The sequence below is a fragment of the Polyodon spathula genome, chromosome 24, assembly GCF_017654505.1.
Source record: "Polyodon spathula isolate WHYD16114869_AA chromosome 24, ASM1765450v1, whole genome shotgun sequence".
In the NCBI taxonomy this organism is placed as follows: Eukaryota; Metazoa; Chordata; class Actinopteri; order Acipenseriformes; family Polyodontidae; genus Polyodon; species Polyodon spathula.
Window position 1 is genome coordinate 7965596 of NC_054557.1, and position 25497 is coordinate 7991092.

The 25497-nt window shown below is 36.3% G+C and overlaps 1 protein-coding gene across 9 annotated transcripts; it reads right to left on the reverse strand.

The window, feature by feature from the left end:
* Positions 1-2727: 2727 nt before the first annotated feature.
* Positions 2728-17544, reverse strand: tpm1 (tropomyosin 1 (alpha)). Of its 9 annotated transcripts, none has more exons than XM_041226176.1 (10): positions 17332-17544; positions 16625-16750; positions 11145-11278; positions 10325-10442; positions 9900-9970; positions 9014-9089; positions 8494-8556; positions 8320-8389; positions 7290-7368; positions 2728-3202 (listed from the first exon to the last, which is right to left on the reverse strand). In XM_041226176.1, exons 1-10 carry the CDS (start codon positions 17443-17445, stop codon positions 3184-3186), a joined length of 870 nt encoding a protein of 289 aa, XP_041082110.1. In that variant the 5' UTR covers positions 17446-17544; the 3' UTR covers positions 2728-3183. The 9 variants fall into 9 exon arrangements, with proteins under 9 accessions (XP_041082110.1, XP_041082117.1, XP_041082108.1 ...); XM_041226183.1 differs by lacking the exon at positions 7290-7368 and adding an exon at positions 16331-16456; XM_041226174.1 differs by lacking the exon at positions 16625-16750 and adding an exon at positions 16331-16456 and having other exon boundaries at positions 17332-17537.
* Positions 17545-25497: the final 7953 nt, after the last annotated feature.

Here is a 25497-nt window from a genome sequence, read left to right on the forward strand (position 1 = left end):
TAAACTGTCATATAAGCACACCCCCGCAACCACACAAACAACTTGGCTTACTTACATCCTCTCAAAAAATAGCACTTCTTGTGAGCATGGAGAAACATACCGGTATTAACACATTCTGCAGTGCATGTCAAAGGATGTTTCAATGCTGAATTTTACAAACACTTACAAAGGGTCAATAGAACCTCTAAACCATAATAATATTTACACTATAAAACACATTCCATTCTATTATTGTCTAAAAAAAAAAAAAAAAAGCTACAAAATATACCGCTTGTTCAATATGGTAAAATTGACTAGAGAATGAACAATTGTGTTTGTGCATGAAGACATTTTTAAAATGTGATCTAATGGCTGCATTTGACTCAATGTCAGGTTTCTCACAGACACTGCTGTATGATATGCTTTTAGCAAAATACATTGAAATTACACTTCCAAATACAGGTACATTAACTGCATTAGTCAGTGATTGTGAGGATGGAACAGCACACATTAACAGCATGTATATAGCAAAGTTATTTACCTGACCATATCATTCTGTTGTAAGTCCATGCACTAAATAATGTAATGACAGTATAACTAAAGTGTGCTTCATGTATCTGGATTTTGAAGTGTATCAGAAATGTCTATTAAATATTGTATAGTATTCTTGTCATTTATGTAAAAAATGTGGGGTCACCAAAGTGAACAATGTAGTTTTTATCACTACCTTCCTTCAGTGTGGTGGGAAAACAAAGCAGGAAAATGCTCCACCTCGGGACCAAAACAATGTCCCACATGCCAGAGGTGACTTTGACTGATGCAAAACACTTCACTGATGACTTTTAGGGTTTAGTAACCTCAGTGGTTTCTCAACTCTTTAACCTTCTTAAAAGCACTACTCTAAATCAGGTATACTTGTGTATATTTGTTTTTTTTGTCATACCTTTAATTTACCAATACACAGAATCTGCCCTGAGAGATAAACCAAGATAGGAGATGCTATTAATTAGCTTCATCCTAGTTTTAGATAAGCATTTTTCACTGTGTTTTACCAAGCAGGCATATCTGTTTTGAATGTCAACCATGACAGTGCCTGAAACAAAGTCAAAGGCACGCTCACGACGACATATATTTTCCTAACTTGCGAAAGCCAGGCCTCAGCTAAAAGGAAATCTTACAATGTGGCAAGATGGGCAGATTGCCATTTCTCCAAAAGCGCTGTGCTTCTAGCTAAAAGTGTGCTTTCTTCTGCCAAGGGCAATTCAATTGCATCTTGTACAAATACTTGTTTGTAAAACATCCTGATACTGTTCTTGGGGGATTAACGCTAACACATGGACATGTTAACCGCTCTACTCACACAGCTAATGAATACTGCCAAATGTAAAGAATGAATAGAATTATTATTGTGACATTCTGGATCCACAATGCAATCGGTAAGGTTTAAAACTCAAGTAGGGTAGCTCTTGTACATTATTATGAAAGACATGCAAAATTCAGCTGCCCCTCAGATAACTCAGAAATTGTAAGTTTAGATTACCGTAATAAATGTGGATTAGTTCAGAAAGGGGGCTCAAAAGAATCTAATTACATGGTTCATTAAATAGACTGATGAAAATGTCATTATGATACTCCATTACAGGTTAAATACAGAATGATTAAATGTTTTATAAAGATTACAATTAGAACATTTCTTGTGTTTCCTAAACTAGAATATCGCTTACATTTGGCACGTATACTTTGGCAACTGCCCGTAATAATAGACCATTTAGTTCTCTGACCAGAAAGCAGCTAAAACTACCTACAGCAATGTAGACCACTGGCCAGCCAACATTAACTGGTTACACCACACAAACAATGATGAAAGAGTGTAGTATCACCCAGGAATCATATTTTAGTGTGAAAATGAACATGATTTTGAGCAACTTTAAATTATGACTGATAGGGTAGTTTAGCAAATTTAGTACACTGTAGCAAAACCAATTTTTCATGATTTTACCTTCATCTAAACAAAATACTGAGCATCTGTCATAGTAAAAAAAAACAAAAAGAAAACCACAATAGACAAAATTTTAGAAAATTTTCCCCCCAAAAAAGTGCGCTTTTATTTTATATTTATTATCATTATACAATGTTTTATTTTGTTTTATATAAGGTATATATTTAACGCCTCTCAAAATAAAATGCGTAAAATAAATGAGGCACAACCAAATGTAATATAACTTTAAAACAAAATAAAATACATAATGCAATAATCTCTCCAAGGTTCATTGATCATTGAGCTTTTCAAACCTTCGGTTTAAAAAAAAAAATTAAAGCTAATGTTGCCACACATTTTGTAAAGAGCTTTAGGCTTGCAAAATAAATATATTATAGTGAAAATAATCCCATTCTAAATATGGCAAAATACTGGCATTCTGCTATTTCACAAATTGCTACTGCCTGCATAATAGAAAGAGATACCTACTGCCTATGATATGTATCTTACATTTTCTTTGAATCTTGTTTTTTTTTTTTTTTACAGTAGCACCTGTATAACCTGAAGTTTGTCATCTTACATGCAAAAAAAAAAAAAAAAAAAAAAAAAAATACCCTCCTTCCCACCCACAAAATGTATAAAAGCTACAGTGTTAAACTTTAAACCCTTCCTTCAGTCATTCACTGGGTTCAAAGAAACAATGCTTGTTAATATACAGTGACAAATTTGCTCTTTTTTTTTCTCAAAACTATTCAGAAATAAAGAGTCTCTTTAAAAATGCACAGCCTAAGCATTTATTTCTAGGAATGCAACATGAACAGATTCTTTTTTATTGCAAATAAAAGGTGCAAATATTTGTACTAGAGCAAAAAAAATCTGAATTATAACAAAAAATAATAAACAACATCATATCCTATGTTGCAAAAAAACCCAATACAAAATGTAGACAGCATTAAATTTAAATATCAGTTTGTATCTATGCTAGTGTTCCTCTCATTTGGCTTGCCGTAGGAAGAGCTGCCCCTATCCCCGGGCCTCTGTCCTGTGTCTGAGATCCAGAGAACATGGAATGGTGTAATATGATGCAATTTAAAAGGCTTTTCTGTCTTTTCCAGGGGGTTCATGGCAAGCGAGGTGCAATAGTGGGAGTGAACACAAGCTTTCACAGATTGTTCAGTTCCAGAAGAGTCTGATCCAGCATCTGGTGCATATTGAGGTTCTCTTCTTTAGCCTGTGCCAGTTTCTCTGTTAGATCAGCAAGTAAGACATGTTATAATCAACTGGGACACACACACACACACACACAAACAACAGTAACAACTGTACTAGCTGCCTTGAAAAGGCGTCTAAGAACCAAAAAGCATTCAGGGCTCATGTCTCCTGATACGTTCAATTTACAGCAGTCTTCAGTCAATTGGCTACAATTAAAACAATGGGTGTTTTCTGCCAGTATAACATCATTTTTTTCTCAATTAACTATATCATATTTTACATGCACACTTAATAAAGGAATACCATGAACATACACTTTGAGTAACATCTATTCTGGTGCATTCATAACCCAGAATCATTCAATATAACACACACAAACATACATTACTGTATAATTTCAGACCTACGACCAGTTCAAATCGGTTAGACATGCAGAATTCAAATCCTGACATTTGTTAAGACATTATTAGTTGGTATTCAATTTTGCTAGCTAATTATAAAGCTCTGATTGTACAACATTTTGAAGGCTTTTTTGGTTTTCTACAGTGCTCTCCAACTACTCAGTTCATTATGTAGTATTCAGTTGTGATAATGGTATGTTTATAATATATATTTTTTTTACTTCACATTAGTGGTCACGTTAACTCAAGGTAATACATTGTACAACAAATGCAAGCTAAATATAACCAGGCTATTCTTAATCCTCATTCAAGGCCAGTTTTAGTTCATTAGTAAGAACACGATTTTTCTCAAGTTGCTGGTAGAGTCGATCTGCACAGTCGGTAAGCAGGTTAAAAGAAGAGAGAAAAAGAATCAGGAAGTGTTAAGCAAAAGACACAATAGCATGCAACTGGAGAAACTGTTAAGACTCACTGCAAACCAATAACAGTTGAAAAGCCATACTGCACCTTTTTGCAAAGGAATAGCAGTCCAGAGAAGAATGGGTGGTCTGGTAACTTCAGCTTTTTTATTTTAGATAACCAAGGTCAAACTAGATTCAGAATGCAGACCCCATTATCTTTCTAGCACTCACATAGCATATTCTAAGCAATATTAGGTCTCAACCATTACAGTATGGAAATAGAACTTCACTTCAACAAACTAAATGAATAAATTACACCTAGCAGAGATAACCTGTTGGAGCTGATTGCTTTAATCTGAACTGACGTGCACTATGTATCAATGCATTTACAGTATGTATAAACGGCAAACCTCAAGTTAAATATGGCAACTTGCAGCAAAATAAAAACTTTTATAAAATACAATTGTTCAAACAATGTAAGGATGTTTCCAGTACTGGGTGGAAGAGCATGGATGACAGCTTTACAAACCTGCATTAAACTAGAGATAAACTCAGGATAAAAGAAGCAATACCAGTCCAAACCAATCCCAGTTGCTGTTTGGCAACACATCATTTGTGGATAATTGAATCAAGATAAAGGGCAGTTTTTCTGTAAGGTCTTGTGTACACAAGAAACAGTTTCCCTTTGAGTTTTAAGCACCACAATCAAGTTGAATTTTACACAGAAATATATTCCCTTGGTGTTGGGCTACTGCATTCTCCCACAGCCTTGTAGGATCTAAATTTGTTGACAGTCCAGTTTGTTTGCATTACTCAGAGAAAACTGAAGGGACAACAAGTCCTTGCCCCTTGAAATCTGTTTGCTAGCTTGCCACTCTGAAAAAGCACATACTATTGGAAGTAGTAGATGGTTTGTTTAAACTAATAATATTTCACAAGAAACATCGACAGATCTTGTTTATTCAACATGGCCTTACAAGGTCTGAAAGCCAAACAGACTAGATATTGCGCACCAAAGCTCTATAATTTCCTGCTTGTTACTGTCGAGCAGTCCAAAGAAAGGCAAATTTCACTACCTGTTTCACTTTGCAAATTTTGAATGCAAATCTACTGAGGATATGTGACTATGGGTACCTGGGGTTTGTGTGTAAAATACAAAATTCACACATAAATAAATAAATAAATAAAGACTCTGTCTACACATCATAACCACCATTGCTGAATCCTATCCATAACCCACAAGACAGAATGAGTTAGCCAAAAGAATAATCCCTGAAGATTCTGAAAGCATAGGTTCTTAGTTTATTAGAGCATCTTAACAATAATGTAGCAGAGAGAGACAGAGCAAGATAGAGAGAGAAAACAACAGATACAGAGTTCATAGATAGAAGGAAGTTTATTTTACATAGAGCAAAATGATTTCACAGGGTCTGTACAAGAGAAGGGATACGTGACAATGACTGCTAAATTGTGAATAAGGGTGCTAACATGGGTAAAAGCACAGAAAGGATGGAGAAAGGGGTTAAGAACTTGAGAAACGCTGGAGAGAGCAGAATGAGGGCTATTCTGCCGGCTGGAGACGTCTTTGATGTTTTGCAGGGGAAACAATTTATCTGTACGAAAAATAAGGTGAACAAAAGCATGAAGCAAAAAATAAATAAATAAATAAATAAAAATAACAAAGCAAAGCAACTGACCAATAGCATAGAACCAAAGCAGGGCATTGCTAAATTAAATAACAATCTATCATGGTAAGAAAGCGCAGTGATTCATTCCTATTGTGCTGGAAAATCTGAGGGAGTCACCAAATTCTTTAACTTTGTAATGATATTGCATTGCCAATCAGTTTCTATCCGATCACTTTTCTTTCTGCCTATTCCTGTATCGTTTAGGGATGCAGGGTTTTCAGTACAGCTCTGCATGCAAAGACTCATCTTTCTAATGATGCTGGCGGGATGTGTCTCTCTTCAAGTAGGACAGAACAAATGGACACTGGCTCGGGACAAATAGGGGCAGCCCTGCCTACATTTTTAGATTTAGGCTGGGGGGGGGGGGGCTGAACTTATAACAACTTAAACTTGACCAAATCACCATTACTTGGGTGCTCCAATCAGCTGAAGTATTCACAGGAAAAGGCATAACAGCAGAACACAAAAAAAGAAAACCAAGCAGTGGCTTAACGCATGCAACTCTGCAGGAGGCTTTACTTTGCTCTCCAGATCTGGGAAACCGAAGGCTTCGATCAACCAGCCCTTGTGGGTAACAGTTAGTGGAATAAACAAGTCAATTCTGTTAAAAGGTCAAAGAAAAGGGGAACATATTGCAGAGGGTAAAGAGATAGAAACAAGTTATGAACCCGTTTAAAATGTCTTTCATTCGTGCATTTAATGGGTTACCATCTGTAGGTGGGGTCTCTTTTTAGCATGCAGGGTTCTGAAGAGAGACAACCCAATAGCTTTAAAAAAAGAGGTTATTTTCTAAAGCAATCAAGGATGGGAATAAAAGTTTGAGTGAATACAGGTGCCACTACTGCGGACTAGGCAAACTTTAAAAAGATCACAAAGTTTTATTTCCCTCCTCGAAGTACCAGAGTGAACAGTTCCACAATACAAACAAACTGGATTTTTTGGGCAAATAAAGCAATTAGCCATTTGATAATTATACAAAAGTTAGAAAATAATTCTAGCCCATTTGACTTTTGTTTACCATATAATGGAACCAATGCGTATGCCATACCCATTTGTGTATCAATCATTTCACTTGATAGTCCAAATACTGCCATAAGGCTTTATGGGCAGTAGAAGAGAAAAAAGAAATACAAAATATGTGAAGTAATTGTCTATATTTTTTTTCAATATCTTATTCCAAAACTCATTATTACCATATTGGAGGAAAAAAAAAAAAAAAAAAAAAAAAAAAAAAAAAAAAAATCTTACTGTAGCAGGGTATGGCATAACTGCAGTAATAGTCTCTATTGAAGTGATAGTATTTGGCAAAATAATACGGAGAGCAAAAATAATTACCCAAGTTATCATATTTGTTCTCCAGCATTATTGTTCCATATAGTCCACCAAACAGAGGTTATTCGATACTGTGAAATACTCTGCTGTACTTTCCTTCCATACGAAAAAAAAAGTGCAGCAAACGAAAGATATTTCCAGTTCTCCCAAATGCAAACCAAAAACAATGGTCCATTAGATGTTGTATAAACAGAAGTGAAAATAAGGATATAGATACGATGGTGAAGGCATGTGCAAGGTAGTACAGGAGGACATGAAGGTACAGAAGCAAGCAGGCACACAGCAGTAGGAGATTTACATTGAAGTCATGTCGTTGAGAGCGTGGTCCAGCTCCTCGCTGATTGCTTTGTACTTCAGTTTCTGAGCGTACAGCTCATCTACGGGGGGTGCAGCGCAAGGCAGAGGGTGAGAAGAGGAGGGAGATGGAGTGATCAGGTGATGGAGGATGAAGGCAGTGACAGACCACCCAACCCAGCAGGAAGTGTGACAAAGCACAACAGGAAAAGGTGACAGCCAACCAGAAAATAGCGGAGAAAAAGGAAAGAAAAAAAAAGGGCAAACAATTAACAGGGAACCGAATGGAGCTTAGTACAGTATAAGGTTATCCTTGGAATGCTCCACACACCACCACTTTTTTTAACTGATCAGAAGCTTCTTAAATAGATCTAAACATGGATCTTTACATAGAACATTTTCTAGACAAGCCTAAAAAAAAAACAGGCAATAGAATGGCAACAAGAATCAGCACATCGGCCAGAATTATCGACTTTTGAGTGACTTATCCAGCCAGCTAAGACCTCTCAACATAGTACAGTACAGTAAGCCCTTAACTAGAACACACCTAAAGCTATGGAGGTTACTTCAGACTTGTGATGAACACTAAATAGAAAACGCATTCGAGAAGTGTACGACTGGCTGAAATAAGCCACAAACAGCAACTGGTTAGGCATCTCATGAAATGTTTTCTGTTAGCCACAATGTCCAAGGCACAAACCGAATCGTACACATACAATTAAATTGTCATTGCTGCCCTATCCATTACAGTTTGACATCAGTGGTTCAAGTCATAGTCCACAGAAGGTGCTCATCTCATTTGAATATGTGCCATTTATATATTTAGATTTAATTGCTAAATGAACACCTCTGCAAACAAAAGGCATTAAATAATGACAATTTGGGATAGCTTGCTTATTTTGAAGTGGAAACAGGAAAGGAAAGGTAAATAGAAGTACTGGTCTGGTTTGAACAGGCAAGAACACTGGTTTTATAAAATGATGCATTTGATCATTTAAAACAGTTTAAAAAAGAAAGCAATGTAAAAGTCGTACCTTCCAAGTCATCAATGCTCTTCTCAAGCTTGGCAACAGTCCTCTCAGCGAACTCAGCACGTGTCTCAGCCTGCAATGGTAGAGAGGCTTGAGTATTGGCCCCTTCACAATGACACAAAGCAAAATAAAGAGAACTACTAATGAAATGTGAATGCTGCGCTATCCATCACTCACCTCCTTCAGTTTGTCAGTGAGGACTTTGATCTCCTCCTCATACTTGTCTTCCTTCTGTGAGTACTGTGGGTAGATTGCATAAGACACTTTAGAATTAGGCACAAACCGGTGCTTCAAACAACTACTACAACTAGGGTGTTGATCGGATTAACTTTTTTTGGAACTAGCTAGGTTTTTTTTTCCCCTCTTATTAGCTGTACTATTCGGAAACATCTGTGCAGATCGCATTCTGTAAAACCAGCTTAATAAATAACTGCTAAAACGATATGATTACCTTAACTTACTTATGAATGTGTGGTCAGTTTTAATTGTCTAAAGTGTGTCAGATCTTTAAAAGACACAACTTAACTATTTCCCATTGTGGTTTAGCAATTTTAATTAGCAGTTCAATAAACCACTAGTGGGGAAAACCTGCAGTATTGTAATATTATAGAATTATTTAAATCTGTCATCGTTTAGATTATCAAAACAGAGATGTAGCTTCTTGGTATCAGGCTGGTTGAATGGGTCACTGGCCTACCTTCTCGGCCTGTGCCTCCAGTGACTTCAGGTTGTTGGTCACAGTTTTCAATTCTTCTTCAAGCTCAGCACATTTGCTGTTATTTTAGAAACAGATTGAAGAGGGACGGATGGCGGCAAAAGTAGAGAATGATTGGAAAGACAGACACAGAATGCACAAAACAGAAACAGGAAAAGTGGAAGAGAGAAAAAAAGGAGGGGAAAAAATTTTACTAAAAATACAGGGAACAAGAGGACACCTGAAAGTAGTGGACTGCAGCAAGGTTCTGACAATCCTGTTCATTCAAATCAATCGGTTTGATTTTACAGATCCTAGTTCAGGCAAATTACCATTTAGAGAGGAAAACAAACAATTGAAATTAAGGTGTGAGCAGGACAGGAAGCAGTGAAGATTCATCCAAAATGTGAAAGTGTTGATGCAGTTAGGATGGACAGCTTTCATTAGTAATTGTACCTTTTCCTCCCCAGCAATTTTTGACTTAAAGATATGTTCGAGTATTCTTAGCTCTTGGTCCACAATCTTGACTCGGCTGTTAGTGAATATATGCAATGCACAAGGCCATACAAAAGAAAAAAAATGAGCATGCAACAATTTTTTAAATATATATATATATATATATATATACATATACACACACACACACACACACACACACACACACACACACACACACACACACACACACACACATGCAGTTAAAACAAAGTGCAACTGTATGTCAAACGACAGTGTTTAAAATGTAATCTGAGAAACATATTATTTGTGTGTATAAATATACCATAGAAATGCAAACAAACATTATGTGGGTGAATTGCAATATTAGACATGCTTGATATTATTTAGCCAAACATAAAAGCTTTGTGTTGAAAAAAAAAAGAGCTCTTACCCTTCTGACAGCTCAGCACGCTCCTCGGTACGCTCCAGATCACTCTCAATGATCACCAGCTTACGTGCAACCTTTAGGTAAAGCACAGGCAAAGGACAGCTTTATAGCAAGGATTACTGTCACCACATTCTACTTGAACATGGGCTACTAGAAATGGAAACATGCCAATCACTCAGCAGAAAGAATTTAATCGATCCAAATGATACATATTAAAAGAGACAGCAATTTGCTATTTGCTGCATTTTTAAATGTCTAAAAGTGTCGCTTATTTATTGATTTGGTGGGGTCTGTGTACACCCCAAAATCTAATTTGGGAGACTAGATCTAAGCAGAGATCCAAAAGCTTTTGTCAAGTTTTAAAATTTAATTTTTGATTTCCCCATATAAGAGAAGATCAGTCAGCCAGCCACATGATAAAAACTTGCCTCTTCATATTTGCGGTCAGCCTCCTCAGCAATGTGCTTGGCCTCTTTAAGCTGGATCTCCTGCAGCTCCATCTTCTCCTCATCCTTCAAGGCTCTGTTCTCAATAACCTTCATGCCTCTATAATAAAGAAAGCAGCAAAGTTAGGACGGCTAGGTTACAAACGGTTACACAACAAAATCACTTGATCACTAAATGCATAGCACAAGCTACCAAAACATTGCTCTCAACACTGCAGACCTATATACAGGTATAAGATAGATAACTCAGTAAACTAAACTACACATTCTAGTATTTATTTTCAGTATAAAAAATACCTTGAAACGATTTAATTATTGCTGCAAAGAGTCAAAAATTGAAGTGGCTTCTTTCTACAACAGCATCACAAGAAAAGCAGTTTATACATTTATTTTTATCATTGCAAATGACACTTAGGAGTTTTGTCATTATATTTTTCACTCCATGTATCATAGGCAGGGGTGTTATAAACTGTGTATATAAAAGAAAATTATTCAGTCATTTTGCCACTAGGCAATGCTGTAATGAGCACTAGTTGTCAGCCGATAGAAGGGTTGCACTACCTCCTTTGTATTGGGCACCACTGTCAACATTAAAAACATCAGAATGCTGCAGGTTCACAGGGGCAAAGTGGCACACTAACTTTGTAATCCCCCTGTACAGTGGTAACACCCTTACAATGAAACTGCGCTGATGATAAGCACTATCACTGATAGACACCAGCTGCTGCACTCTATGTCACCCCATCACGGACAGACAGAGCTATCAGGGTAAACGTAGAGGAAGGGATTTCTCCTTACACACCTCTCGCTCTCATCAGCTGCCTTCTCAGCCTCCTCCAGCTTCTGCAGGGCAGTGGCCAGACGCTCCTGAGCACGATCCAACTCCTCCTCAACCAGCTGGATGCGTCTGTTCAGGGAAGCTACATCAGCCTCAGCCTAGACCAAGAAGAGAAGAAGCACCGCATAAAGCTCCCGCCGTGCTCGATTTGTCACCAGCTTCCTCTGCTCTCTTGTCACATTGTACATGTTAAATACATCAGATCATCCTCAAGTATGGTAAGTTTTGGCGTATCTGGAAACACATCTCTGAGCAATACAAATTGGTGGAAATAAGTCAGAAACTGATCTACAGTATATTGACAAACTATTTGTCTTTGCAAACTCCGGTAGATATAAAAGCAAAACAAACCGTAATTTCCGTACACACTTTTCCTGTTTGTCAAGAATACAGATCATTTTGGACTTTTCATCTGGAGAGATCCCTAATTTGTTTATGGAAAGTTAAGTTTCCTCACCCACTTCCAAAAGGCTTCATCAAACAGCGGTTTCCAAATGAGAACGAGAAACAGATTTCAAGGTAGACTGTGCATTACTTTCCATACAAAAACACATCTAATTTGTTTAATGAATTAAAAAAAGGTAATGTGGTCTGTTAATGGTACAACTCAGGTGCACTGGAATGAAAAGTTATGGTACACTGGATGACTATTATGAATGCATGGACCGAAACTGATGTGCATAATGATGTACATATACAGAAAGATATACAGAATCCATCCTATTCTTATTTTTCACAAAAATGAATCTAAGCAGTCAGATTCATAACCCTTTTTACATATATGCAAAACATAGGGCTACTGGTTTGTGTGCTGGCATACTTTAGTTTTGCTTAGCTTCTCAAAGAAAAATCTAGTGAGTCCAGAAAGCATAGAAACCAAAAACATGTTTTACTGTAAGTAAAGCAAATCGCCCCTAAATCAGAGAAAGGGATTCCAAACTCCTAGTCCTTTCCTGAAAGTGAGAGTGTACTTGACTAGTATAATTCTGCCCAGATGTAGACTTTTCTGAAATAAAAATATATTTATTGACTTCTGCAGGTCTTTACAGAGAAGCTACACTGTTCTTTAGTCTTAATTTTAACTTGCATTTTAACCAAATTTCCCTTGAAGAGTAAAAGTTCAGTATTCTTTGTATAAATTTTAAAAAGTCTGAAACTAACAAATGAGTGGCCAATGTACATATTGTAGAATTTGACTTTAGGCTAGTGAAGTAAATGACTCGAACAAAACTAAAACTAGTCTGATGGTTTATTTTTAGTAGCTAGGAAACAAAAAGACAGCTTTGTACAGCACTAGACTGATGCTTTGCTACAGTATCAAATAAGCAAACAAGGTTTTGTGACATTTTTGTTTGTTTTACAAGCATGACGCATGACAACTGAAATATAGATGCCTATAACCGAAAGGACTAATAATGAGTAAAGGTCAAGCTAGTATTTCCTGTTTCACTAACTCTGCTAAACTATAATGTTTGGCTCGTTCACCCTAGCTGCACTACCCATACAACGCTCCTTCACCAAGCACTTTATTTCCTTATAAGGCAATTTAAAAAAGCAGTAGTGGACATCAAGTGGCTCCCTGTTCTAAGATAAACAGACTTTTCTTACATATAAAGCTGTGTGTCAGGGTGCAGCATCCCTATCTCAGAGTTCCCTCCAGAAGCTACTTTCATAACTCTTGTCATTCTTCATAAAGACGCAATATGTTAGCTGTCCATTGTTTAGAGTCTGTCTATCACTGCAGTTGGGATTTGCATTGATGTAATTAATTTGTGAAATCAGCACATTTCATTGTGTGGTTGTGTTCAATAAAGTAGTGGTTGCACGTCATGATTTAAGCATCACAGGAATGATGAAGACAAAAAAACATTCATTCCATCACCCATGACTTGCACATGCCTTACAAGGAGGTAATCTTCACATTTCTGTAGTAGTATTTGTCATGCATGAAGTATGCAAACTGCCCTTCCTTTGTAACACCCAGAGTGAACGCTGGGTGAAGGGTTTTACAATCCAAAATGATTAAATGTAGATTTCCTGACTGCTGCCTAACAAATACCACATCACACAGTGAACGGAATTACCTCCGAGGCACTGGCTCATCAAAATCAGGAACAATATTGTCCCTGTTATCAACTGATAAAACCAGCTTAACAAATAATTATACAAAATTCCTGAAATGCCGAACAGATACCAGTACATCTGTCAGACCTTGACTGTGCTAAAGGCAAAAAAAAAAACCCAAAAACGTACATGTAATACAGTGATATGTGCGTAACCTGTCACAGTTTTTTTGTCTTATTTCCTACTAAAACACACACTTTTAAATTCCAAAATCTGTGTCTATATCTGTGTAGCGGTACCCAGAATATGATTAACTGACTATGTAGCAGGCCTCCTTTGAAAGCTAGCCAAAACAAAATCTGTGTGTGCATAAGAATCACCTTGTCCTAGGTGAGAAGGCCTAGACAGAGGTAACAAGCTAGTTTCCTGTTCGCTGTTTACAGTCAAAATGTTGCTTTCTGTTTGCCAAAGCTTGCACCAAGGACAAAGAAAATAGTTTGATGACAGTGAGATGGGCAACTGTACATCATACCAGGCATAATGTAATTGTCCACCTGCTGCTAATACGACTTATATTATTATTATTATTATTATTATTATTATTATTATTATTATTATTATTATTATTATAATAATAATAATGCTGATACTGCTTTAACTTAGGTTAAATACATTTGCTGTTCTATTTTATCTAAGTATGACAGTTGTCATAATAGCACTTTTTGATATACACAAAAAAAGCCCGTCTTAAAACAAAAGCATCAACATAAACAAATATTGCCTGTAATAATATGATCATAGTTTACATTGTCATCCATACATAGCCAAACCCGTCCTAATTTAACTCAAACACACAAGCTTACAGACTCTCGGGCTTTTCTTTCCAAATCCAGCTCTTTCTGCAGCCTCTCTGCTTTGTCTTCTGCAGAATCTGCTTGTCCCTGCAGGCTCTTTATTTTCCTTTTTACAGCTTCAAGGGACGTTAAACCAGACATAATTGTAATAGCGGTGTATTCGATAATCTATGCTAGTTAAGAATCAATTTTTAAGACACAGAGCGTACGTAGTAACGCCCTGACGTGATTCAGTTGCTACAGCTGCCTGGATCTGTGCAGTGAGACGCACAGAACATCTGCGCCGCTCTTGGTACCGGAAGTAACCTTGATTTCATTACAGAGATTTGGCGAGGAAAAAAAATGTATGCTGGCAACTTTGTCATGGCACTTTGCCATTTTCCGATAACGTCATCTCCACGTTTGTAAGCTGGGTTCATAAGCGTCTGATAATAAAAGTAAAAGAAATAAAATAATGGCCACGCCTAGTTATTTACATCCCTACAGCGCATTTCAGTGTCTAAGTATTGACTGCCACCTGCTGGCACACGTGAAGCATTACTCCATAACTAAACAGCCAATCAGAAAAGTTAAGCTATTACTTTTAAATTCTACCTTTACCTTTACTTGGGTTATTTCGATATTACTGAAAATGCATTTTACTGCATATACCGTTTAACACTATAAAAACAAAAGTTTTATGCTACCCATTAGTTGTATAGTATGGGATTATTATTATTATTATTATTATTATTATTATTATTATTATTATTATTATTATTATTATTATTATTATTATGATTATTATTGTCGATATCGTTTGAATCAAAATACAAGTAGCCTAGAAACCAAAACAAATAAGAAGCTAAGAAATCACATGGAAATACGGTGAAGGGTTGGGACACATTATTTGATCTGCCAGCAAGATTTGCTGCGCTATAGAACAGAACTCTCTCATGCAGGGAACATGAATGCTACAGTAACAGGTGAGTCTGCGACAGCAACAGTAGGACCCTCAAGTATTTGAAGACTTTACAGAAACCTGCTCCTGACAACTGATTAACACGTCTTGTTGAGACTGCTATTTTTCTAAGGATGAAACCACAAAATTCTTGTCAGCGTTAGGGAAAACAGTCTAAAAAAAAAACTATAGCTGTGAAAAGCAAAACTCAGTTTCATTGTATTTAAAAAAAACAAACAAACAAGCAAACAAACAAAAAAAACCCTGTATATTAATAGACCGCAGGCAGTTTCTAGTTACAACGCCTTGTACATGTATAGTGCAATTATTATTATTCTGATGGAAATGGCTATGAACACTACAATTATTATGTCTACAAACGTACATTCTGAATTCTGTTTTCCTATGTCAACCCTATACATAAATAGTTAGCATAGTTTTCCTTATAAGGAACATCTTATACTGAGCTACAGACCTCCCATTCTACATATGGCAGATGGTATGATTTAGCCAATTGGAAGTTAGTACTACTGTGTATGTCCGATTCTGAAATTATTGCAGAATACATCAACGATCACGTGATCTGTCAAGTATTCACAGGTTAACAGTTTAGCAGCCCAATAAAACAGTACCCCTATAACGCACCGTGTTATGTTATGACGCATACCATTTTTTAAATTATATTTCAAAAACGGATATTAAAATATTTCTAATTTGAATGGAATATCTCAATGATGACATATGCTTCTTCAATTGCAAGGAAATTAACAGGGGTCGAGGTTTAAATGTTAAACTTGAGGGACACTCCTTTTTAACTGCAGTGCGTCTTAAATTATTGGAAGCAGAAGGCAAGGGGGCGCTCTAACTTTACCATATAAAGCACTGAGCTATATATAACCACCGGCTCGCGCTGCTCTGAAACTGCACGTCCAGCAGATTTCATCTTTCAGCCTGGCTCTGTGTTTTGGAGATGTATCCTTTACTTGGCATGCATGAATACAAGCGTATAGTATTGGAAGGAAACCAATTCCGGGGGGTTATTAATAAGGGGGGACGGGGGACGGGGGGGGGACGGGACACACCGAATTATTTGTCACATTCTTCTCATTTGTGAGTGAAACTTGATTTAAAATGACAGCCTCTCAATTTAAGACATATCAAAACAAAATCCTTTCAGGACCAGTTTAACCAGGTGAATTCGACAGACATGCCAATAAAATGGCGTGCAGGTGTTACAGGTTTGCTGGGAAGTAGTGAAAAGCATGAAAGAGGGTGTGAGTGCCTGTACTTACATCGGTGGCTTTCTTCTCGGCCAGTTCCAGTTTCTCCTGGGCATCTTTCAATGCCTCGGAGTACTTGTCCAGCTCATCCTCGGTTCCCTTGAGCTTTTTCTGCAGAGCCACCAGCTCATCGTCAAGCTGAATTATTATTATTATTTGTTTTTTAAGAGGTTCAATAAAGATGAAGGGTGTGCAGCAGGATACAGGGAGCGTGAGCGCGCACAGAGAGAGAGCGCACAGAGGCACGGAGAAAAGAGAAAGAAAAAGACAAGCAGTTAGAAAAGATGTTTCTGGATAACCAAATACCTTTGTAGCGTTTTCATCAGAACTTAGCAGCTTTTCTTCAGCAGACTGGAACCCCTCGAGCAGTCTATCCCTGTCGTCTTCGGTAACACGTAATTTCTTTTCCAATTCACTAATTTCATCCTCTAACTAGATATGTATATAAAATGAAAGACTTGCTCAGACAATTATACAGGAATCATGAATAATAATCATTATGATTAGTTAACAGGTTGTCTACTAACATATTGAAATCAACTCTGTCCAAATGTATTAATTTACCGAAACGCACATCATGTAAACTCATTGGTAATACAATTCAACAGTGCTATCCCTACAGACTAGATGCCTTAAAGATATTTTTCTTATACGGTTACAAATGTTTTCTGAGTTCACTTGTGTCTGATTGCCATACAACTGCAAAAAACTCATTCATTCACTCCTTATTCTTTTCCTGTTGCCTTTATTTAAATCTACAGGTTGCATCCATTAAAACTTCCTTTAAAATACTCCATATATGAGAAAGTATATAACCAAAATCTCTTTAGATTATTTAAAACAAATCATATTGCACGCTTCCTTAATTTGTGTATCAAGGTCTTCGGAATACTGTACTATTAATCCATATTGCAGAGCTGCTCCATTAGGACTTAAGCACTGTTTCAAAACACCGGGGTGCGGTTTTTTTTTTTTTTTTTTTTTTTAATATATATTTTTTTTTAACGGCAGACCTGTTTGCTCCTGTCCTCGGCTGCCTTCTTGTCTGACTCAGCCTGCTCAGCTCTGTCCAAGGCATTTTCCTTGTCGAGCTTGAGCATCTGCATCTTCTTCTTGATGGCATCCATGGCGGTTTAGTGTTTGTGTGCACAAAGTGCCTCCAAAAGAAACTAAAATGAAGAGGGTGGCCGGAGAGAGGCTAAGAGCGACCGTGCTGTACTGAACGCTGAGCTGAAGTGCAAGCTGGCTGTGGCTGTACCCTCTCAAATATGTACTTTCGCTGGGGTATGATTGAATTCCTTTGGACATCCAATACTTTTTTGGAAGCGGTTTCTCCTTGCCCCTACCCCAAGCCCTGTCTTTTTTATGGATCTGTCAGGCGATTCGCTGTTCCCAAACATTTGACCGCTGTTAGGACTATATATGGGATCCGAGGGGCAAGTAGGCAACCCTCACTAAGAAGTAGGTTCCTATTTCTAAACACAGAAACAAAATTAAGCCGCTGGAAGACATTGCAGTGGGAGATATCAAGGCGTTGAAGTTAAGGATTAAGAAAAGTTTTTTTTTAAGGGGGTTAGATTTAGCAGATTTTTTTGATAGCTGCCATTTAACTGGTTAGGACCAATAAATCATTTCTTATTTGGTTAATCCTGTATACATAAACAGTTATTATTATTATTATTATTATTATTATTATTATTATTATTATTATTATTATTATTACTAAGGTACTGTTTATATGAATTTACGAAATGTTATCTTTATCGACTATTACACTTTAATTTGTATTATTTTAATTTAAACTAATAATAAAATAACGGTTTGTTTTATGTTTTTATTTATTTATTTATTTATTTATTTTTAATTGTGTCCGAGCCCAGGCCGGTGTATAGCATGTTTTTATTAAATGAACTTTTTTTCGTCACAATATTTCCAAATGATCTAAGCCTAGACACAACACATTAACAACCACAGAACGGCACCTTAGAAGTCATTATCAGTACAGTAATGTGATATGTGTGTATTTTCCCAGCTCAATAATGCTTTGTCAGAACATTGTAAACTAGTACTTAAACCCATTAACAATTAGTGTACTCCTGAGAGCCCACATTCCGTGTAGCCAAGTTGCTGACACTGTAAGCGATATAAGTCTTGTATGTCAAGCAGATAATCATGTTGACAGCCTTGGCAGATTTGTTTGCAATTTGTATAACATAAGATATGAGTGTATTCCTCTGACAGTATTATTAAACTCATCCGCCTTCTCTGTAATTTGTAAGTGGCTGGGAGATCTGTATTAAATCAATCTCTCGGGGAGAAACAAGTACTTCAGAATTTTAACAGTGCACGGGATGACAGCTTCGAGAGGGACACCATGAAACAGCTGTCATACACACTGACACAACAACAGTGAAAAAAAATGATGCTCCATTCTGTTTAAAACCCTCATAATTAAAAGCATTTCTTACACATAGCTATATATTTTTTTTGTATAGCTAAGATAACTAAAACAAGTATTGGGCATTGCACAAGGCAATATTGAAGTGGTCAATATAGTAAATACTACCGCTAGCCTCAATATTGGCTATATTTAATAAAGATCTTTTCAGTAAGTTAAACAGAAAATGAAAACCCAATTAAATAACGATAGTCTTTTAAGTTAGAAGAAGTTCGTTTTTATTTAATTAATTGGATTTTATATTGCATTTTTTAAATCGTATTTTTGACTGATGGTGTCGGATATGATGCCTTCCCCTAAATGCTAGCTGTTCACCAACAAACACTTAAGTTATGTACTGAAAGACAGTAATTTAAACAGATACATCGAGTCTGGGGAATTATATCAATAATGCTGTGTTTACTTTATGGCTGGATATTCTAAAGAACGCACAGCTTCCCTTAGTTTGCTTGGTGGTGCTCTCTCTCTTCTATCCGACTGATTCCTGTTGCATTGTTCCAATGGACCCGTATTGCCAAAGTAAGGCGTTAGAGAATGCTACAGTACGTTGTATTGCGCTTGTAAGATAGCATCCTCGTTTTGACGGCTGCTGTCTGGCTTTTCTTTGCAGTCAGCTGCCAGTCAGTTCCTTCGCGCTGCAGTTACTTCGGGGTATTTTTAGTGCCTAGCACCTGCCTTTATCAGTAAGGATCTAGCACCAAGTGGCCCGGGTCTCAAACTATGAGGTAGTTCCTTAAAATAAATCAACAGAACCTGTTATCTTCAAACTAGTTGAGTTCATGTTTTTAATTGATTATTTATGTATTTTTGTTTATTAGTTTATTATCATTCCATGGGTAATTTACATAAACAGCAGCACTGCTAAATGTGCGATACCTGTGGTAAATTATAAATATATAAATATAGATACAAAATGTAGATATATCCTAGATTAACTGTGTACTGGATTCACTTATGACATAAAACATTTCCACCCATCAAACGCATATTGGCTGAGTGAAACATTGCAGACACAGCCTGTCCACAAAATGTAACATGTTGGCATCAAACTAGGTGCTCGATGTTCTCATGTTCGTATTCATATACTGTACATGTTTATGAATGTATTGAATATTAAATTAGAGTTTCTTTTTCTTTTTCTTTTCAGAGAAAAAGAAGACCATGTATGTTTCATTTAAGCTTCAAAATGTGGGACCTTGGGAACGGCTGTGCTCTAAAGTTAAGATTTATGATTTATTTGTCAGATGGACTAAAGCACACTGGTAGCACTGGCAATATAGCCATGTTGCTGTCTCTAAAAGCAAGCTTATGGAACAGCACCATAGGGCTGTCATATCTGTAGAGGTGTTTTAATTGTGGATTTAATTACTGCCTTAGTCAAAATGAAAGTTTAAAATTTAGTATTATTTACAAGTGATGTCAATCACTACAGCAGTGTCCCATTATAATAAAAGATGATTAGTTGGTCTCTGTTTAGGAGCTTATTATTCTGTGAGCTCTACTGTATCAGAAGATGGACTTTGTTTACATTCATAGTTTTTTATGCCACTTTCTTTGGCCAAAAACAACTGGACATGCTGACAGTTCAATACATGTTATTAAATAAACTTGAAGCATGAAACAAAACAAACATTCTTTCTACTTATTTTTGTTATGTTCAGAATATTTATAGGAAATGCCAACAGCGTTCATATTTTCACCATTGGCTCATAAGACAACAATTATAAAAATAAAATAAAATAAATATGGAAAAAAAAATGTGTTCATCTGAACGTATCATTTAGAAATCAGGTAGCAGACAGGGACTCTAACCATACACAAAGCACACTTTTGTAGCTGAACTCCTATTTTGCAGGGGTGTCTGAATGCCTCACTGCAGTTGCTTTACCTACCCTGTATGTGTAAAATATAGAGATTATTAATAATGAACGTTTGAGGTATATTCATCAACAGTGATAAATTAACACTATAAAGCACATTATGAGCTTATCTGACTTGACAGAGGGGGTGAGGTATTTAGCGATTATGATATGGGAGTTTGAAAATGAATCCTGATAGTGTTTCTTTAAGCTCCTATCAGCATTTTATTCTTGTGGTGATCCTAATTGTTATCTGTCTTCTTGAACGCACGGCAATCCTGTCTTTGAATGGAACGGATTGTTTTTTTTTTTGTTTGGCAGGTTTCAATCTTAGTTTCTCATCACTTTATATTGATGTCATAAAACATTATGGTACTGGGCCATTCCATTAAAAAAGAGCTGCATCTGATGGACTGATAAGTCATCAATATCAGACATATGGCCCTCATGTGATTTTTGTGGTGTATCCTAATACACAGAGTTTTGCCAGTAGTCTATTATTGATGACCTTTTTGAATTTAACAATCTTTACATGTCACTGGTACTGTTAACTAACTACCACTGTCCTACTGTTACACTTCTAAAGGTATGGTAGCAGCCATTGTCTTTGAAACCAGCAAGACAGTAATCAATCAGTAGGGCTTTAGTAATGTCAGTGTACAGAGTACAGTTAATAGTATCCCGTTACCTAATGGGCAAACACAAGCCATAGTTAAAAAGTAATCTTCTCAATTAGCATTTTCTAACAAATGGGTACTTATTGCACAGGAAGTGAATTTATATTGTGCTGGTGTGATGTATAGTAAAAATAAAGTCTGTAAAAGTCTGCAAAACATTAACAGAATGTTGTTATACTTATGAGTGATGGATTATACTTAGGGCATCTAAACCTGAAAACTCCCTGAATAGGCACATACTGTATTTCAATAAACACATGCTCAACGGTAAGCTGATTTATTAGAAAAATGTGGCTTCTTAATGTCATATAGATTTAGATTTTTCAAAATTACACCAATAGATCTTTAAGGTTTTTTTTTTTTTTTTTTTTTTTTTTTTACATACTGTTCTTCCCAGTTATTTGTTTTATGAGTGTGTGTTTAAGCCAAGAATGTTTAGATGTAACAGTCGATTATTTCTCTTTGTAAAACAGCATGGAGTAAAGTTGTTTAGTTTTCCCATGTGCTCTGTGTGCAATTATACTTGCAACTCCACTACAAAATAAAACTGGAAAGGAACGGAGAAACGCCTCCATATACAGTATGTATGTGTGTGAGAGAGAGAAGACAGAGAGTCATCAAAGATGTAGTCAAGGTTTGCATACCCCAATGCGTGGAAATATATGTTGGGAATTTAAACTGTTGACGACAACTTTGCTGTCAACACTTTGTGCTTAAACATTTGTTTATTTCTTTCCAAATAAAACCCGATATGTACCCAAATATTTATTCTTTCTTGATTATACATTAAAAAATTCACCCGATTTCAACAGGTTTTTCAATAAATAATTCTACCCGATTTTTAAAAAAGCATTCACACGAATTTGGAAAAAAATGTCTCCTGAAAATCAGTTACTTATTCTAGTTATTCTCTTTAAGCAGTGACCAGCTCCTTATAAAGACCAGCTTCCCAATAAGACCATGCTGTATTAATTAAGATAGTTTCTTCGTAGTGGTTTTGGTGGTCATAACAGAGAGACTCAACTTTACTGTACATCTAAATTGCAGTTTTCAGTTTTACCAACATAGTAATTTAAGCAAGGGGTGGCATGCAAAGTTAAATGCAGTTGCGTACATGCTACTGAATATATTTAGAGAGTTAATACAAAAATAAAACAGCAAAATGAAGGTGTTTGTGTGGAAGGAGGTATTGTTTTGAGCTAGCTCTGCCTATGCGGTGAATCAATCCTAGTTATCTCCATAGGAAAACACTTATCAGCTGGAAGGACAGTGTTTACACTTTTTTCAAAGGCCTGTTGTGTTTAAGCCACATGCTCTCCATGCTGATAAAGCTCAAAGGCTTATTGTGTGCTGTAACATGAACCGAAGTTCACAGCTCCTAATGGGCTCTGAATCTGAGTAATGTCTGTGCAGGTCCATGCGGCATAGCAGGTCTCAGCTGTCATTACGAATGATGAGACATTGACAAGTTTAGTTGCAACAGACACTCCAAATTCATCCTTTCAAAAGTCTACACACTGTAATTGGTTTTGAAAGATGAAATAATTAAATATGGGTGCCAAATTTGTAAATTCCCAACCCCAAACTGTATATTTTATTTTTTATCGTTGGTGCTTGTGAATTTAGTGTCCATGAAAGAGGAGGGACTATGGCTACTGTCACAACCCTGTAAGCACACCTCAATCTTGACCTGAACATTCCCTGCCATTCCGTCCAGGGTCTTTCTCACTTGGGTTAAGCTGAGACCACCAAACTCATTGTAACCTTGCTGGATTTAAACCCAAATCTTTTTTTTTTTTTTTTGTACTAAAGCCTTGCATTATTTTGTTATTACCAGACTTAAACAACATTTAATAGTCTCTAATACTCATGGACTATCAGCTGATTTTTACTGGTGGGTTATAATAATGAAGAATGCCTGTGTCTCAGACTCTAAAATGAAATAAACTATCAGTAGCATCTTTCTTGGAGGCATAATTAGGTGAAATATGATGTGCATGCAAATGTAATTTTATAATTATCTGTACCGTGTATGTTTTTTTCTATATATCAAATACCTGTGCTCAAAATCTGGGTTGAAATATAGCAATCTCCCTTGGCTAAACATAAGCAGAGAATTACTTCAAAATGGTACTGAGTTGCTTTAAATCTCAGATATAGGGGATTTTTCAATAGCATTGAATTTGTCAAATTGTACGTGTTCAAAAGAGATGCATAATTGGTCTTTTTTACTGAGCTACAGTGCACAATATTAACCATTTGTTCACTGCAACGGCAGTAATTACAGGTTAATTCAAATGAGGTTGCTTTGCCATGGCTTTAACCCATTAATGTTCCCAGTTTGCATATTTTACAGGTATCAAGTGATTACACCATAGGTTTTAGAAACATGTTACTTGTTTGAATACAGTCTCTATCTCTTGTTTAATTTCACAGATAATAAGCACCAGAAATGTATTCACTCCCTGAAAAACTTACATTGTGCTTGTGATGAAAATAATCTGGATGAACCAAAGATTCCCTTGGTGCTTCATAAACCAGAGATCCAAATTGGGTACATTTTATGAAAAAGATAGGACAGGTTTTTTTTTTTTTTTTTTTTTTTTTTTTTTTTAAAGCCTAATCCTTGTGAAATATGTGATTGTATAGATGAATTATAATGCATTCTTGATTGATGTGAATCCACCTGGGCTATGAGCCATAAAGGCATTAGGTTTGGAATTGTCAACTTTTCATTTCTGATCCCACACTGTCATTGGATTTGGGACTGTTTCCAGCTCCAACATGATGTGAAATGCTTCACATTTATTACGATTATAAAAGCTCAACCTCAAATTACTGCCATGTCATCACAGGAAAGCTAGAGATTACACATGTAGTGCTGTCTACCTCGGATACAGGGGATGGGCAACAAAAACTAAAACGTGTGGGAGTCCCCAGTATCTCATCCAGGGGGTTACATGATCATTCCTCAGTGATTACCATTGCCTTCAGGGAAGCTGTGGGTTGAAATCTGCAGCAAAAATCTGGTCAGGTCCCATAGAGCCATCACTATTTTTTTTTGTCAAATCTCTTGTTCTGTACTGCACAGTCTATTGTGGTTAAACCCAGCTGCTATAAAAAAATAAAAATAAAAAACCAAACTATACAGTTTCTGCTTGCTTTGTTTCCTAGTTTTAGTGCCCAGCTTTTTGAAGAGCACTAGTTTTGTTTTCCTGTGTTCTATATATCTATCTCTTCCCAGCATACTGCAGATGAAATGTCAAGCCTCCCTATCTGGCATAGACAGAGCCATTGCTTCCTGTGTTTATGGAATGTCTGTAAAAACCACCAAAGCATTTTTTTGAAGACTTGCATGGCCTTGCCCTCTTTTTCCTGCTTGTTTATTTCTGACTAAAACACAGTGGGTTTTGCTCTAGTTATTTCTATTAAGCTTTTTGTGCATTTAGTTTTTCTACTGCAACTGTTGCATGGAAACTGTAATCTTGCTTTGTTTATCACATATGTACACAGACATTTTGAAGTAAAAGGTGGTAGCACTTTACTTGAAACTTTGCTACCCAAGCTGGCTTTTACATTGGTTCTGTTGGGAAAACGGTCTGGCTGAGGAAATATCTAAATTTCCACGGAGGATATTTTCAAGTTCAAGCCGCTTTTCCTATAGAATCAGTTAAAGCCAGATTGTCTAGCCAAGTTTAAAGTGCAACGCAACACAAAATAACTGTAGACATGAATCCAATGCTTATACTCTATGAAGGGGGAATTGTCAACTCTCAATTGATATAACCATTTTTCCAGAAAGGTCATTTTTCAAGCCAGTTGTGGACAGAAAAAAGGCCTTATCTTTTAGAATAGGGCAGATGGAGTTAAAGTTGAAGCTCAATTTGTAGCCTAGCTACAGACTCAATTTAGAATAAGTTTTAAGTTATTTTTAATGTTGATTTATATACTAAATACAAATTGCTAACTGGACATGGAAAGGCATGGCTTTAATTTATTAAGGTAAAAAAACTAATGCTTTACATACTTTTTCTGTAACATTGACATATCTATCATTATTGTGGTGTTATTTCTAGTTAGACTATAAATATATGTTTAAAAGATTAAACATTGTAATCCTTTGTAAAAAAAAAAAAAGTCTAATTTATTGTATATATTTGGTATTAAAAAAGTAGACTGGAATTA